The sequence below is a fragment of the Gavialis gangeticus genome, unplaced genomic scaffold, assembly GCF_001723915.1.
Source record: "Gavialis gangeticus isolate Ggan-Ray unplaced genomic scaffold, GavGan_comp1, whole genome shotgun sequence".
In the NCBI taxonomy this organism is placed as follows: domain Eukaryota; kingdom Metazoa; phylum Chordata; order Crocodylia; family Gavialidae; genus Gavialis; species Gavialis gangeticus.
This window is the reverse complement of record NW_017729022.1, coordinates 173481597-173498387: the sequence shown is the minus strand read 5'-3', so window position 1 is coordinate 173498387 and position 16791 is coordinate 173481597. Positions and strand designations below refer to the sequence as shown.

The 16791-nt window shown below is 39.1% G+C and overlaps 1 protein-coding gene across 11 annotated transcripts in view; it reads left to right on the top strand.

Annotated features, from left to right (window-relative positions):
• ENAH (enabled homolog (Drosophila)) overlaps positions 1-16791 on the top strand; it is a 258824-nt gene that overhangs the window by 220743 nt on the left and 21290 nt on the right. For 4 of the 11 annotated variants that reach the window (XM_019516522.1, XM_019516524.1, XM_019516520.1 and 1 more), the window contains 7 exons: positions 6615-6934; positions 8938-9738; positions 11323-11633; positions 11915-12048; positions 12463-12517; positions 12854-12902; positions 15660-15726. In XM_019516522.1, coding sequence (XP_019372067.1) covers positions 6615-6934; positions 8938-9738; positions 11323-11633; positions 11915-12048; positions 12463-12517; positions 12854-12902; positions 15660-15726 — 1737 coding nt within the window. The remainder of the gene's footprint in view (positions 1-6614; positions 6935-8937; positions 9739-11322; positions 11634-11914; positions 12049-12462; positions 12518-12853; positions 12903-15659; positions 15727-16791) is intronic. The other 7 variants (XM_019516521.1, XM_019516525.1, XM_019516529.1 and 4 more) reach the window with 5 other exon arrangements.

The window sequence follows — 16791 nt, the reverse complement described above, 5'->3', positions numbered from 1 at the left end:
GGGTGGGAGGGGGAGGGAAAGCATCTCACATGCACACATCCAACCCACCCAAGCCCCAATCACACCTCAACCCTTGTACCCACACTGCCTCACACACCCCACCATACTCACGCACGCACCCAACACTGCCTGAGTGTGTCCTACCATTGGCTCTTGCATCCTGCTGCTGGCTTCCCCTGGGTCCTACTACCCCTGTCTCCTGTCATCTTTGACAAGCAGCTAGAAGCAGATAGATACTAATTTTCTAAATGTTTTTAGGGACCCTGCGGGCTGGACAGAATGGCCTGGTGGGCTGCATCTGGCCTGTGGGCCATATTTTGCTCACCCCTGGACTAGATGACTTCCTGAGGTCCCTTCCAACTCTCACTTTCTGTGATTCTATGAAAGGGCTAACAGAAAGGAGATCTGAAAATTTTAGTTTTCATAATTAGGCTGCACAGTAGGGCTAGCATGATTTGATATTTTTGAAATCTGTAAATATATTTCTATATCTGTATATGTATTGTTATATTTGTATTATGAAAGACTTATGCCATGTTATTTAGTTTTACAGTACCCGCTCTTGACTTTTGAAGTAAATCAGCTAATAGGTTTCCATTAATCCAAATTTTAAAATATAATTAGAATAATTTAACCCCAGTGACAGTATAATTAACTTTTGACTTCAAGATGGCATGAATGGCAGATTTTCAGAATAATTTTTGTAGCATTTCAACTGCATAGACTGTCCAGAGAGAATACATACATGTTTACTAAGTTGGCAATTTAATAGTGAAAAGAGTTGTTTAATGTCGTCATAACTGTAGTAAAACAGTATTGCGTTAGGCTACTTTCCTTGGAAACCTAGATTAGAATTCACCTCTGGTCGAAAGAGAAACTGTTTTAACAATAGAAGATTTTGGGGGTTGGTTGATGCCTTGTGAAGCTAATCTCTTTTATAGGGGATGAGAAGGCACATTCTCAGAGGTATGAAAAAGGAAGAGAAAAATGTTTGGGATCTTTTTCAAAAATTCTTACCTTTTGAAACAATCCATTTTCAAAAGTCTAGTCGTCTAGTAATGTGGAATACTAGTCCTAGCTGTGTCCGAATGAAATGCAATATTTTCTTAAATAGTTGATTGTAGTTAGAGGCTTTTGGTATCCCTCATTAAGTTTCTTCAGGGGCTTTTTCTTTTTTTGCTTCTTTCTGTACCAATTTTAATTTATTAAATAAATTGTGCAGCACTTAAGAGGCCTGAAAGAGTGGATACAGAACTGAAGTGGAAACAAGGATTAGCATTCCAGTATTTTCAGAATTGTAGGCAGCAAAACAGTCGTTTATTTTAAGTAGACACAGCTTCTAAGCTTCTCTTGACTTGGAAAATAGGGTATTTGAGCTATAACTTTCCAGAACCAGTTTGTTCTAAAACTAGTGTAGATAAGGCACATTGTACTTCACTTCATGCAGGTTTTCACGTGCAGTGAATTTTAGCATAGGCTGGTAAACATACTCTTAAAAAAAACTTTTTTATGTTAGTCAAGATATGCCTTTACAACTAGCTGCAGGTAAGCAAGCTCACAAAAACTTGATGACAAAGAGCCTAAATATTGTTACTTTATCATGCTTGTTCAATACTTTATATTTTAACAATCTTTTAAAAAATGTTTGTAAATGTTACAAATGTCTTTCCATTGCCATGATCAAAAGTGTTTCTTAACCTGATCAGTGGTATAAGGCCCTAAGCAGACATTACATTTATTGCATACTATTTATGAGCATCCCACACTCCTAACATTCCAGGCATTAAACCAGTTTATCCCTGGATAAAAATGGCAGAATAGCTACAGAAAAGTTGCTTGTTAAACAGCAAAACAGCAACTCTTTTGTGGTGCAGAAGTATACCAAGATAATTTTAATGTATGGCCAGTTGTCATGTTACAATTTGCACAACACTGGCGTATAATATACAATAAATGTAAAATCTACCAGAGTGTAAGAAGACAGCTGAACAAGAATATTAAATTGATTTTTTTAACCTTAATTTCTTTTAAAATGCACTCTAAATGAGTTTCAGTTTTTTGTTTGTTTGCTTTTATTTGTTCTGAGTGGTATTGGTGGTCAGCTGCTGAACATGAAAATTGTGATTGCCTAGTGAATCACAACAAACTGCTGCTGACATGCCCCTCTTACTTTTGGCTACAGAGCATGACACTCTTCCCTCCCACCCCCAACTGTGTTATGCTCAGTTTAATAGAGCTTTGTGTAGTCTTAAAGCTTGGAAGGGTCTTACATTGCTTCTGCTGGAAAAAATATGAGGTACTTCAATAAGAAATAAATCACAATGTCAGTGTATTTTTTATAATTTTATTTTGTAGCTGACTTCTTTAGCATGTGAGATGGATGAATTATGTATATTACTCTTAAAAGCATGTGAACAGAGGATTCTAACTCTTCACGAAACAGCGTGAGGGAGGGACAAATAAATTTCTAGCTAGCCAACTGGTGAATTCTCACACTTGCAGTTGGATAATTAACACAATAGCTTGCCTATGATCACGCAACCAAAATATATATGGCGCATTGTAAAAGAGAAGGACTCTAGATTGGCTAGGGAAATAGATAATGGTATCTATAAAAATGCACACTGAATGATATGAATGGCTTTAAATATTTAAAGCTAAGTAATATTAAATGGATTCACAGAAAAAAATATTACTGATAAGGCTGTTTCAGTGAATGGTACCTTTATAAAACATAACAGGCAGGAAATGCTTGCAAGCTCTAACAAGGATTTTGCTGCCCCCTGTTAATAGAGCATTCTTACTAATATAAGCCAGTGGTTCTTAACCTTTCTTAAACTCAAGGTACCCCTTCTAAAAATGCCAGGTATTAGCTTTCACTTGTTTTTTGACAACAGAAAAATAATAGAGCAATTCTTTTGTGGCATAGAACTCAAAAGACTACAACAGGTCATAGTGTTTTTGACACTGGATTCCTTCTTGAAGTCTCTGGGTCTGTCTTATGAATCTTGTAGGTGTGTATATCTAATAGTGTTAATTTTGTGCGGTACCCTGCCAGACTCTTAAAGAGATCTCCCAGCACTCTGGCTGTAAATCACTGATGTAAATGCTCATTTTTTTCTGCTGGCTTTCTGGACAAGCTTTTCCTTCAGTTGCTTTTTAATCTTGTAGGTGCTGAAGAAAATGGAAAACGGGGAAGTGCATGGAACAAAAGTAAATAATGCCATACATACAGTAGGGTGCTGAATGGCTCAAGTTTGGTATTTTGATTTAAAAATACTGATTCAGGTATTATCCCTGATCAGCAATGACTGAAAATAGTTACCAAGTATTATCAAGTTATTCGATACATTTTTGGTCCATTTTTACTAACAAGTCTTCCATTATTACCAAACTACCACCACTAGGGAGTCCAAAGACTTCAAGAGTCATGACTATTAAATTAATCTCTTCCCCTGAGAGTAACTCTTTTTAGAATATGATAAAAGCATATTACAATGGCTAATGTTTATGAAGTGGTTTTGAGCTGACAGGGGATGCCTTGGTCTTGTTCATCCTTATACTTACTTAGGATTACTTCAGCTCTGCAGGGGGAAAGAAGTGTCCAGTAAGTCTTAAGAGCCTCGAGTTTTTTCACTCTGCAGAAGTTTTGGAGAACCCAGGTACCTTCCAAAAAGCCAATTGATTGCAAACGTCCTTTTTTTTTCTGTTATGAACCTCCCTTACATTTGGGTTATGCCAATGCAATTATATATCAGTAAGGAAGAAAGAGTATCTTTTTAAAAAATGAAACCTTAAATACATTTCTAGTGGTCTTTTGAGATGTTATAACAAGCTCTGTGCCACTAGTGTTTCTTATTGACATTCCACTAAAGGAAATACATTTTGAAACTTCAAATTCAACATATAAATTTTAGTCTTAAATGTTAGATCTCAGCTGAAGAAATCAGTGTTCAATAAAATTGGTATTCGTCAAAAAACAAAAGGGAAAGAAAGTGTTAAAAAGTGAAACTTCCAAATTTTTTTTTAAACATTTCTACTAAATGTAAAATGTTAACATCTCTACTAAATGTTCTACCCCATTTCTAAGGGGTTATAATTCAGGTTTAATTAGCTTCATGTACTGCAGAAAATACCTTTACATATAGCAGAACAGGGGTATCAAACTCATCTGGATGAGAAGCACAGGTCTGATCCGTAGGCTGGATTGGGCCCACAAACTAGTCCCATTTCTGGTTCCAGTGCAGAGGGCTATTCCAGCTTGGATGCCACATGGTGCCTGTGCTGGACTGGCCCTGTGTGCTGCATGCTGTGTGTGCAGTCCTGTGCAGTGCACACCAGACAGGCTCTTCATGCCACATGCAGCACATTGGACTGGAGCTGGTGCATGTTTTACGCAGTATGCAGGCCTGATCTGGGATGCACAGGCAGCACTGCAGGGCAGATCATAGGGCTCTGCAGGCCAGCCCTATCTTTGATGTCCCTGTTGTATAAAATTTCCTAGATCTTTTTGGTGGATTTTAGTCAGATGAGGCTTATAATAGAAAGGAAGGTGGAGCTTTAATTATTGAACAATGACCAGTGCCATTGAGTAAAGGGTTACTGTAGGATAAACTAACTGTGAGAGTGAGAACACGACACCTATTATGTAGTAATTTTCCTACGTAATAAAGTTACTACATATATTTCAAGGGAGAATTTTACCTTTGATACTGGTGACTTGCTACGTGGAAAGGTCAGCTAACTCTGGAGTAAACCATGGAGTGTATCCATTCCTTGAGAGTTAATGGTGTTCTGTGTGAGCAAATTAAGTGTCAGTGCAAATGTGAACAGTTCTCAAATATTTTAGACTTCCAGCTTTTATAAAAGTATGCATTGGAAAAAATTTCTTTAGTAAAATAAGTCTTGAATAGAAAAGTTGAAAATTAGTCTAATTTCTTAAACCTGGACCCAAATTTTCGTCTCTTCCTGGTACCTGCTGAGCAAAAGTAGGAGATAGTTGAGAAGCTGTTAAGGAGCAGTTGAAAGCTCCTTGATTACAGAGCAAGTTCTGTACAGGCCTGGGCATAGTTAAGAGAAACCTTAGACCAGGAGTTGGCAACCTTCAGCACCCAGACTAGATCTGGCCTGTGAAGACGTGCAATCTGGCCCAAGGGGGATTGGGAAGTATGGAACTGTACCAAACTGTCTCTCTTCCTCAGCATCCTCCTCCATAACTCTCCCTGCTGCTCTCTGTGCCTCTGTTTATTCTTGCTGCAGAGGGGCTGGGTATTTGCAGTAAGGGTAAGCACAGGTAACTTGAGCTCTCTGTGGAGTGGAGATTTGAAGCTTGCAGCAAGGGGCCAAGTCATATACTCCATTCTGGGGTGCCAGATTGTCTCTGACTTTTGCCTTTAGACTGTTTTAAAGTGTGTTGGTGATCTTCTAGCTTGGGATAGCTGTAGTGCAGCATTGCACTACTTCACTCACGCCTCTGTGCCAGTGACTGCAAAAAGTATTGTCTAACTGGCTACTCTGGCTTCACAAAAATGAAGGAATCCTCAGGTTTTGAACCTCCTGATTCAAAACAATACTAGATAATAATCAAGCTGATCTTCATGGATTTGCCAATGTGTTATTCAAGCTGGAAAATGTTGATAGGTAATGTATACTCTGTGTGTGTGGGGGGGGGGGTATCAGTGTTGTCTTTGCAGAAAAAGTCTTCGTTTATATTACCTATTATGATTAACTTGCAAGAGAGACATTTTATATTGTTGTGAGAATTATGTTTTTGTGTGATTGTTCTGGGTTCTTTATATCATCACTTCATATGTAAACTGATAATATATATATAAAACAAGCACAAATGTATTTTGCAGCTCCCAAACTTGAAAAACTAGATATTGGTTAGTAAATTATTTAGCACTAATGGTTTGTCAGTCTTGCATTTGGAAGCTGCCTCCCAAAATTTAAATATGTATATTGTACTTTGATAGACCACTAGTAAAAAAAGAAACTGGATATATAACTATTCTGTTACTCTTAATAACTTACCTAATTATTACATTAGTTGGAGAAGTTAATATGTATAAGTAAGACTCCTGAGTGGGTAAGAAGTATCACAATATAGACATAGATATCACCAAATGAGGCAGATTAGCTGTGAAGTGTCCTGGCACAGCAGATCTACTAAATTGGATTAAACATACATTGCCCATTGTTCCTTCTGTTGATACTGCAGGACAACAGGTGGCATGTTCTCCCAGGGCTTATGGGGAAACTCCTGCACAGGATTGGGCCCCTCAGGTCCTGGGAATACCCATTCTGCTTTTCCCACTTACTGAGACATGTCTGGGATGTACCTCAGTAAACAGGGGAAGTCAGAGACATGTCTCTGGAAGCAGGGAAAGTTGAGCCTGATCCTCTGTCAGCTGCAATTTATGGTGTGACAAGGGATAAAAAAATTTATTGTGGCACAAAGGCAGCATCTCTTTCTACCCATAGCATTGTCTTCATTAGTGCCAAGATCAGGAAGTTGCCTTTTTTAAACAGTAAAAGCCTAAAAAACCTAGAACCCCTTGCCCAAGTAATTTCTTGGTCGCCTGTTTTCATTCTTCAATTTTTCTTAATTGTAGACAGTTGCAAGAGCAGCAACGGCAGAAGGAGCTGGAACGGGAGAGGCTGGATCGTGAAAGAATGGAACGGGAGAGGCTGGAAAGAGAGCGACTAGAAAGGGAAAGACTTGAAAGAGAGCGTCTAGAACAAGAACAGCTAGAAAGAGAGCGGCAAGAAAGAGAGCGGCAGGAACGTCTAGAAAGGGAGAGACAAGAAAGAGAGAGGCAAGAACGAGAGAGACTGGAACGGCTTGAACGGGAAAGGCAAGAGAGAGAACGGCAAGAACAGTTAGAAAGGGAACAACTGGAATGGGAAAGAGAGAGAAGAATTTCAAATGCTGGTAAGAATTTTAGAACAGTGTGTTTGACTACTGTCTTGATTATTTGCATATATGGTCAATGCAATAGGGCTGGAAAGAACTGATAGTAATTATATAACATTTCTGTACAAATAAATGGTTTCTCAAAGATTTCATACTTTGATTTTCTGAATGAGCATCACTCTTCACTATGAAAAATGTAGATTCCCATAGGAGCCCCTGACAACAATTCTTCAGAATTGCCTTAATTTCTAGTGGTTCTGGAGTAAAATACTTAGTTTACTGTATTTTCTAACTGCATGAAAGTGTTTTAATATGCTGGTCCTGCTGAGGCGTGACCTGTTAAAAACGAACTACGATTTCTAAATACTTCCTAATCTAGTTTGCTCAATTAAGCCAGACTGTATTTTATACGTATAATCTGAAAATGACACCATCAATTATATGAGAATCTAAGTGTTAGAGGTGTACATGTTCATAAGCCATGATTGATAGTGAAAGGTCTGCCTTGAAATAAAGCCACTGCCACATATTCATTTAATGTCACCATGGGATCTGATCCCTGGTCCAAACAATTGTCTTCTCTCCTATCACATATGCATGGCAGGAGGTGCAATTTTGGGGATCAGGGATCAGTTCCAAATCTCACCTTCCTACTTGCCCTTGCAAGGGGAGCCTGGGATCATGATTTTTACGTGTTTTTATAAAAATCATGATACTGGGTTCCCCTGCGAAGACGAGTCGAAAGCTGGCTGCCTGCAAGCCCCACTTGTGACATCTGGGCTGTCTCAGCTGGGTCCAGCAGTTGTCCCCAGGACTGCACTGGGCTAGTTCAAGATGCAGGCATTTAAAGTCCCCAGCAGGGGAACCCCTTCAGCTCTCCCCCGCACCCTGCCACCAGGGACCTCATCTCCTGTGCTGGGCCTCACCATGGCAGCTTTGTAGTGGGGGAACCTTTCAGCTCCTCCTGGCCAGGAGCTTGCAGGGCAGCCCCAGGCTACTTTAGCTGGAGACTCAGGGATGTCTACTGCTAATCCTAACAATCAGCTGACTGTTAAGAATCTGCACTGGTGTGTTAATATGCCACTGGTTCAGTTAAGGCACCATAGAAACCAGTGATGAAAATGTTCTACATGCAGAATATTTTTGTGGCTGGTGTTTCATTTTATAGTGTCTTAAATTGGGCACCCCTACCATTCATGGCACAATTAATATGTGAGTTGCGGCATACATGTAATGTGGACTGGGGCCTAAGAGTCTTATTCCTTATTTATTAATTAACTTTGTAGTGAGATGTCAGTACAATGTGTTTGATGTACCAGCAGATGTATTAGTGAACTATCTAAGTAGATATGGATCTAAAGATAAGCCAGAGCCAGCTTTACCTTCCCTGTTTTGTAATATAATGAGCCATCTGATTATTTCTTAGCTGTTCTTCAATAATAAACTTAATGCACGTGAGAAATCAACTATTGGTAAAATTAAAGCATTTATTGTACAGACAAATCGAGTGAGGAAGAAGGTATCAACTTTCTTGGCATTTTACTTGAATTGTTTTTACTTTTGTATGAAGTGATCTCTGTTTTCAGAAGAGGGGAGTAAAATCTTGCCACCTAGGTGCTGTGAGCTTTATTAGTGGAATTGTAATTAACATTAAGATCACTACACTTGTTTTGGAACCAAGTAAGATGCAAGCTGATATGGAAGGACCTAAAAAAGCAGTCACCTGATCAATCCCACCGATGGGAGTTGAGCAAACTTATTCCATATTTCTCTAGATTTCCAGAATGTGCTTGTAAATTTAAACAAAGGCACAAAAATAGTTGGTGAGATCAAAAACAGCTGTTAATAGTGTGTGAAAACTTTCCTAACAGTATTTTCACTTGTGCCTAATCCTCTGGTACTAACTGTAGTCTACATTTATACATTTTGTTTGAATGCTGGTTTTGTTGCTTCATTAGCTCCCTTTTTCTCTTTCTCCTTTTTTATCCTGCCTTTGCTGCTGCTTTCCATCTTCTGTCCAGCTCCATCTTTCGACAACTCCCTGTATAGCACTCCACTTCCTGAATACTCCAGTTGCCAGCCTCCTTCAGCACCTCCTCCATCATATGCAAAAGCAGTCTCAGCACCAATATCAGATTCCACTCCGGATTATGCTGTAGTGACTTCTGCACCAGCGACTTCCGCTCCCCCTACACCACCACTAAGGCACTCTGCATCACGTTTTGCTACATCTTTAGGCTCAGCCTTCCACCCTGTTCTTCCCCATTATGCTACAATTCCTCGTCCTCTGAACAAAAGTTCTCGACCACCTTCTCCTGTGAATGCTCCAAGTTCTTTGCCCCCAAATACAAAGCCTGTTGCCTGGTCTGCTCCCAGTTTTGCACCTCTCCCCCCATCTCCTCCAGTCATGATTAGCAGTCCACCAGGCAAGGCTACTGGTCCAAGACCTGTTCTCCCAATTCCTGCTTCTAGTCCATTGTCCCAAATGCCCCCATCCCCTACTGCTCCCAATGGGCTTCCTGAATGCGTAGCTTATCCAGCTCCTTCACCTTCTACCTCAGGTCCAACTCCCCCGCCACCACCCCCACCTCCACCACTGCCTTCCTTTCCACCTCTCTCACTCTCTGGACCTCAAGCTTCTCCTTCTCCAAGTTCCCCTAATGCCTCAACTCCCTCATCCAAGCCTAGTGTTCTCCCTTCTCCCTCTGCAGCTACCCCTGCCTCTGTTGAGAACTCTCTAAACTCTGTGCTGGGAGACTCCTCTGCTTCTGAGCCAGTCTTGCAGGCAGCCTCTCAGCCGATTGAACCTCCGACCCAGCAGGGTAAGGCTTTCTGTTATTGCTACTAATTAACTAAACAGGTGTGCACTCTAAAATAATTTGCATCAAAAGCCCCTTAGTTGCCTTTAAAATATTTATTTATTTATTAGGTTTATATCCCACCCTGTCCAAAAAACCTAGAAACACATTGAAAGTTGCAGTGATCTTAATACCACCATAGAACACAGTGTGCAAGTAGGGGGCATTAAAAAATTTAATAGAGAAATATATGGGGGTTGCATTATTCTGTAACATGTCCAGGCTCTTTGGATCTCATGCTTCAAGAAAAAATTAAGTGAGATTCTTATTTGATGAATTCTGCATCATTGGTTTATTTAGAATTTCGTAATACTAATGCAGTAGTAATTAGCTCTTTAATTTAGAGCATAAATGAAGGAACATATATTGCAGTTTTGAACCAACTTTAGTGAAAGGTAGTTTGACCTGTCAAGTGATGCTTATAATGTAGTTCAAGTTTTAGAAATCAGAATGCAACTACTATATAATTCCAGAGTGAGTTTGAGATTATATACTTACATTTTAGAATAGTAACATAGAGTTAAACCAATTTAGCTAAAACTGGCTTTAAAATCAGTCTAGTTCAACCAGTGCAAAACCCTGGGGACACACTTAATTTGACATGAATATGATTTTGAAAATTGATTTGAGTGCCCGTATGTAAATTTTAGTTAAATCAATGCAACTTTTGTTTGAAGTCAAACTGTTAGAGATTTGTTAGATTAGGTGATGATCCAGTGGTCCATCAGCCATTTATTAAGACTGGCCTATAGCAACTGGGATAGAGGGCTGAGTTTTTAAGCCATTAAGTTGCACTTTCATTTGTGTTTGCCATTTTGTGGTAATGTAATCCCCTATTTTGCATATGTGTTTATATTTATGTGGTGCTCTTCAAAATGTAGGCATACTGCATATCAATCTGAATTGCATAATTAGTCACGTAAATTTTTCTTTCACAAAATGAAAACTTATCTCCCTTAAGTTCTGTCTTACTAGAATAACTAGCTGCTAACTCACTAACATATGTTTATATTAAACTATTTGAATTTTGAGTCCCAAAATGTTTCATGTCAGATTAAATTGTCTAGAGACCAGAGTTGAAAACGCTTCCACTTCTAAACATTTTTTAGTGCTGGAGAGCAGGAGTATCTGGTTCTAAAGTTGCATTGCATTATAAGCTCAATTTAAAGCCATTCTGGGTTCCCAGGTAAATTATTATTTTTCTTATTAGTTACCATGCTTACAATTCTTATTTGCTTGCTTTAAAAATTCTGCTCTGTCCTCTGTCTTACATAGGAATCTTCCTGTTTATGGTACAAAGGCCGATTAGTGTTATCATATTCTAAGTAATTGCAGCAGCTATTTGACCTCTTCTGAAGCATTTTTATACCATATCCTACCCTCTAATGGGTTTTAAAAGTTTTTCCTTCTGAGGTAGATTATTTTCATGGGCAAAGACCAAACTATTTTCTAATGAATTTGGAAAGACTACTTGATATACAAGAAAAGCCCCTATTTCAATAAAAATAAAATCCCTACTCTACATTCTTTTTCTTTTCTTTTGAATAGGTGTCATCCAAGGACCACCTGCACCTCCACCCCCACCCCCACTGCCACCTGGCCCAATCCAGTCTTCAGTAGCAGTCCCACCTCCTCCTGGTCCACCACCACCACCACCTCTTCCACCCTCAGGGCCGCCACCACCACCACCTCCTCCCCTTCCCAGCCAAGTTCCTCCTCCAGCTCCTCCTCCACCTCCTGCTCCTCCTCTCCCTGCCTCTGGATTTTCTATGGGATATATGTCTGAAGACAATCGCCCTTTAACTGGACTAGCAGCTGCACTGGCTGGAGCCAAACTTAGGAAAGTGTCACGGGTAAATGTAATTCTGCATTTTACTTTTCTGACTTCTGCTTTGAAAAACTATGGGTAGCTTTGGAATAATTTCTGGTATCCATTTAGTACACTGTATAGCAGAAATAGGGCTATCCAAAAGATAACCTGGCTGATTAAAGCAGTGTTGTAGGACTTATTCACAGCAGATTCATTTATCCCTATTTGATTTTTGTAGCTTCTGAAATCAGTTTTCTTGCATTAATGTAAAATGATGCATTTTATAAACTAATTTAGACTTGCAACATTATTTTGTATATTGTCATAAAGGGTGAAGAATCTTCTAGTTCAGGTGGAGGAACAAGTTCTGCTTTATCTAAAGCAGATAGCGGTCGTGGAAATGGGCCACTTCCCTTAGGGGGGAGTGGATTAATGGAGGAAATGAGTGCCCTGCTGGCCAGGAGGTAAGCAGATCATTTAATTCCTAAGCAACTGTAACCAGCAGAATTTTTTCACTGTTATCTTAAAGAGATTACATCAACATAAGAAGCAAACCTGTCTGAAACTCTTGTACCTACTATTAACATCAATTTATAACTTGGAGAAATATGTCAGTTAGAGATATTTGTTTACTCTGAGCTTTTGATGGTAATTTATAAATAGGTTCACTCATATAAATGAGGTAGCTTGTTTCTTCTGCATGGGCCTTCCATTTAGTAGCATGGGATAAAAATCTGTGAAAAGTGCCTCTTTGTCACTGGTTTTTACTCCTTTTAAATTGATATTGCTTTCAGGTATCACTAAACAAATGTTTTCCATCTTTTACCTCTAGCATTGAAGACTTTAGCCATCTACTAATTTGTGTCTTTTCATTGTAGGAGAAGAATTGCAGAAAAGGGATCAACAGAACCAGAACAAAAGGAGGATAAAATTGTAAGTTGACAAATAATTTTGTCTGCTTTGAATTATTCAACACTAGTTGTACACTTAAGCCATTTTAATGATGAAATTAAGGGCCATTTATAGTTTATTTTAATATGAATCATAACACCCCTTTTTCAGAAGATTTCAGTATAATAAGGTTGTGTTACATATTTAAATTTGGTACTTACAAATTGCTTGTGTAGTTTTTAGAAAAATTCATATGAATAGAGCCAATAACTTCCTATTAAAAAATTACAAATATTTCAACAGTTCAGTTAAACAGCTGTACATATATCTGACCAGCCTACTTAACTTTCTAAGACTTTCTTTTTCTTCTTTAATCAGGAAGAATCAGAACCATCAACATCAAAAGCTTCTTCAACGAGCACACCTGGTAAGTAATGTAGATTTGTGTTGTGAATGATACACCCTCTGTAAATCCTCTCTAAATGTTCATCCTGAAATTCTGTTACAAACTGAATTGATATGGTATCAGACTTTTTAATCCTGAATATTTCTCCTCTCGGGGGAAAGAATAAAACTATCTTAGCATGTCCAATAATTTAAAATAAATCTCTGTTGGTATATTGATATACTTTATCCAAAGATTGGTTTATCCCTAGTTGTCATCCTTGCCAGTGATCTTTTCTTGTGTTATTTTATGCAAGTCCCTTGATAATTTTATTAAAAAGATCTTACGCTCTAGTGAGACTTGAAAAGGTACTTCATTTGAACAAAGTGAGGGTGAGCAAAGTCGTACATTTTTAATGGATCCACCTGTCTGGCATTTAGATGCACACAACCAAATATAAAGTTTCACGCAAGTTATACACTAGAAGTATTCAAACTGTATCCAGTTTTTTAAAAAATAGCAAGGACTGATGGCAGTATATATGACTTATTCCCAATAACTAAATTAGAACTCTTTCATATTCCATATCAGACCATCATGTGTTGTATTGTAGAACAATCTGTCTACCAAGTTTAGTAAAAGAATAAGCGTCTCAGGTGAAATACAATTAATCTTACTCCGAGCCAGGATGGAGTAGTTAAAGTGTGTAAGGAAAGGGAGGCAGCTGGCCGGGAACATAAGAAAAATTGTTTGATAGCCCTTTTATCTAATCTTTCCATTTGAAGGTAGTACTCAGGAGGAAGAAAACAAGATAGTCATGGTCAGACCTAAAATGTTTGCAGATATGCAGTAACTGCAATAGGTTTATACACAGTGGAATGCTTTTATTTGCTGCGTTTAATCATGAATGGTTCATTCTTCCTATCACTTGACAAAGACTTCAGCAATCATTTTAACTGGTGGACAAAAGTTCACCACACAGCTCATTATCATGAATATTGTGTGTCTTCAGATTGCTGCAGGTGACTCACAGTAGGAATCCAAATCTTGTTGGGGAGAATTCCAAATAGAACTGAAAACACAGTTCAGTATAATGTGTCACAGAGCTTGATCAAGTATGAGGGCAGTTCCCCACTTAAGTCTGAAAAAAGTGGTGGTTCTGGAGTAGGCCTCATCTGAGATATAGCATTCTATTGTACAGGATACTGGACAAAGACAGAAACAGGCCTTACCCTAAAGTGTTTTATCTAAATAGACAAAAACAGATAAGAGGCACAAAAGGGAAATAGAGACACAAGTGCAGTAACTTGCTCAGCATCACACAGAAGGTTCATTGCAGAACTAAGAGTGTATAAACCAAGGCTGTCCTCCAGTGCGCTACCTACTGTACCATGATGATTTTACTTATACTTGTTCAGCTAACAAGCTAAAGCAATATTCTTTTTCAGTAGTTTTAGGTATCATTTTACATTCATTTACAAGACAAAACAATAAACTGTTCTTAATATTAAACATATAAGGTAATTTCACTAAAAAGAATAAAAATTACACTGTGAAGTAAAATACATATTTTGTTTGTTAAGGAAAATAGTCCAGCCTCCTTGTAATACTCTAGGTCTGCTGAAACTGTTTTTAGCAGTGTTTGTAAAACAAGGCGGTCTAACTTCCAAGTATCCAGGGGCTGCATGCCATGAGGGCCACAGACCTAAAGACTACATACTGCGTTGGTGGATGAGCAGACCCCCAGATCCTCTGCACCTTGTAGGCTGCAGAGTGCACAGTGTGGGTAGGGTGTGGGCAGGAGCCCATGGGCTGCATGCTAACCTTTTAGGGACTTCATGCTGCTCACAGTTCACCAACTGGACAGCTCCATTGTAAGGCATGTCTGCAGTTTGAAACAGAACCCAGCTAACTTGAAAGCTCCAATATTGTTCTTTTTACGTGTTAGACAAAATTTTAAAACTCTAATCTTTTCGTAAGTATTTTATTTTTTCACTTTAACTAAAGATTATAAGTAGCTTGGGGCAGCCCCTCTGTCTCCCCCTCTGCCTCTCTCTTTAGTGTTTATATAGTGGTCCGTGATTGAGTCTCAATACAATGACAGTGTAACCTCATAAAAGTGATGAGAGTATTGTAGGTGACAGCTTTCATATTGAAGAACTAGCTAATTGCCCATCAAGAGTGACAGGAGGGGAGCGGGTGGGGAGGGAGCCCTGGCACCCCTCCCCCCTGTCCGGGCCTGCTCCCCCTTCCCTCGTGCAGTGGTGGAAGGAAGGGAGGAGCAGGCCTGGGCCCAATGCAGGGAAGGAACAGGCCCAAGGGTGGGGAGAAGCTGGGCTGCTGTGGCAGGGGCGAGCAGTGGGCCTGGGCTGACCTGGTGACAGTGTGGGGATGAGAAGAGCGGGCTTGGGGCCGATGCAGGGGAGCAGGGGTTGGGGGAGGAGTGGGCCTGGGGCCAACGAGGGGAGGAGACTTGCTCCTCCTCTCCCCCTGTAGCTGCCGTGTTGGGCTGGGCCGGACTAGGCCATGCCTGCTGTCCTCCCCCCACTTCTGCAGCAGGCTGCCTTCTGTTTGAATGCTTCTTCGTGCTCTGATTGGCTGTTTGTTATTCAATCAGAGTGTGAATAAAGCATTACATATAGACAGTCAGATTTAGGCTTTTATAATACTAGGGTTAGTGTAGAGTGGTGAAGTTCCTAACTAATTTACTCACATCTGCATGAAATTACTTCAGATGCATTGTTAAGGCAATGTAATGAGTATGTTGTTTAACAATTTCACTTTAATTATTTCTTAAAGAACTAACAAGAAAGCCTTGGGAAAGAACAAATACAGTGAATGGAAGCAAGTCACCTGTTATTTCCAGGTATCCTGCTTTTTGTACCAATACTTATCCTTTTCACATGTACATCATTGTCATTACTCATGCTGCTTAAAACTGATGGGAATAAAATTGCAAAAACCCACCTGAATATTCTACAGCATCTGAAACTGTTTTGTTTTAATATTTTTATGGGGTTAGAAGTGTAACTTTGTTATTGGATAAAATGTAAGTTTTGCTAATGAGGTTTGAGGAGGAGTGATAAATGAGGTTTTGATACTAAATACAATAGAAGGCAAAATAGAATCTTATTAACAGCTTTCAGAGCATAACTGTATGAATTGCAGTATAACTTTCGTTATCAAAACTTTTAATTTTCCTTCTAAAGAATCCTTAAATGCTAGTTAACCTCCTGACCTCAGTCAGATTAGAGAGACTGTTCATGCACAGAAGATGAATCTATCTGACAGATTAGTCAGTATTATTGTGCTAGTTGAAATATACTTACCTCACTAAATATATAAACTTGATTAAATCTGATTCTGAAAGCAGCCTTGAGCAATTCTTTGGGTCAACCCCATCCTTGGTGTCACCTTAAAATGTGCAGGCCTTTCAATATGTGACTGCATTATTGCCTGTATGCCATCTGGAACATCACAGGCTAGTTAGATGATGACAGAAATGGCTGCAATGGTAATTCTACAGATTGGGACAACTTATTTGATGAATGTTCCTCCGAGTGTCCAAAATGCATATACTTGGCCACTGGGGGAGGAAAGGAATTGTTCATTTCAGTGTTCCTCATAAGGCACTCAATAAGAATTTGCCATCAGTTAATCAAAAGACAGACTTTTTTCTTTGTTAGTATCTTAAGTGTCTTAAGATAATTTGCAGAATTTCAGATAGACCTGGGGGAGACTGTTCTTTTAAATAAGCATTTTGCAGTAGAATTCTCAAGGATAGAAAAGGCTAATTGAAGCAGCTGAAATAAGGTTTGATAACCGAATAGAAGGAAAGAATTGTTACTTAGTTGAATGTCCCATTTGTGTCACTGGCAAAACATTCTGACATCTGGCAACTAAAATAAAGGTAGTGCCTAAGGGCCAGTCA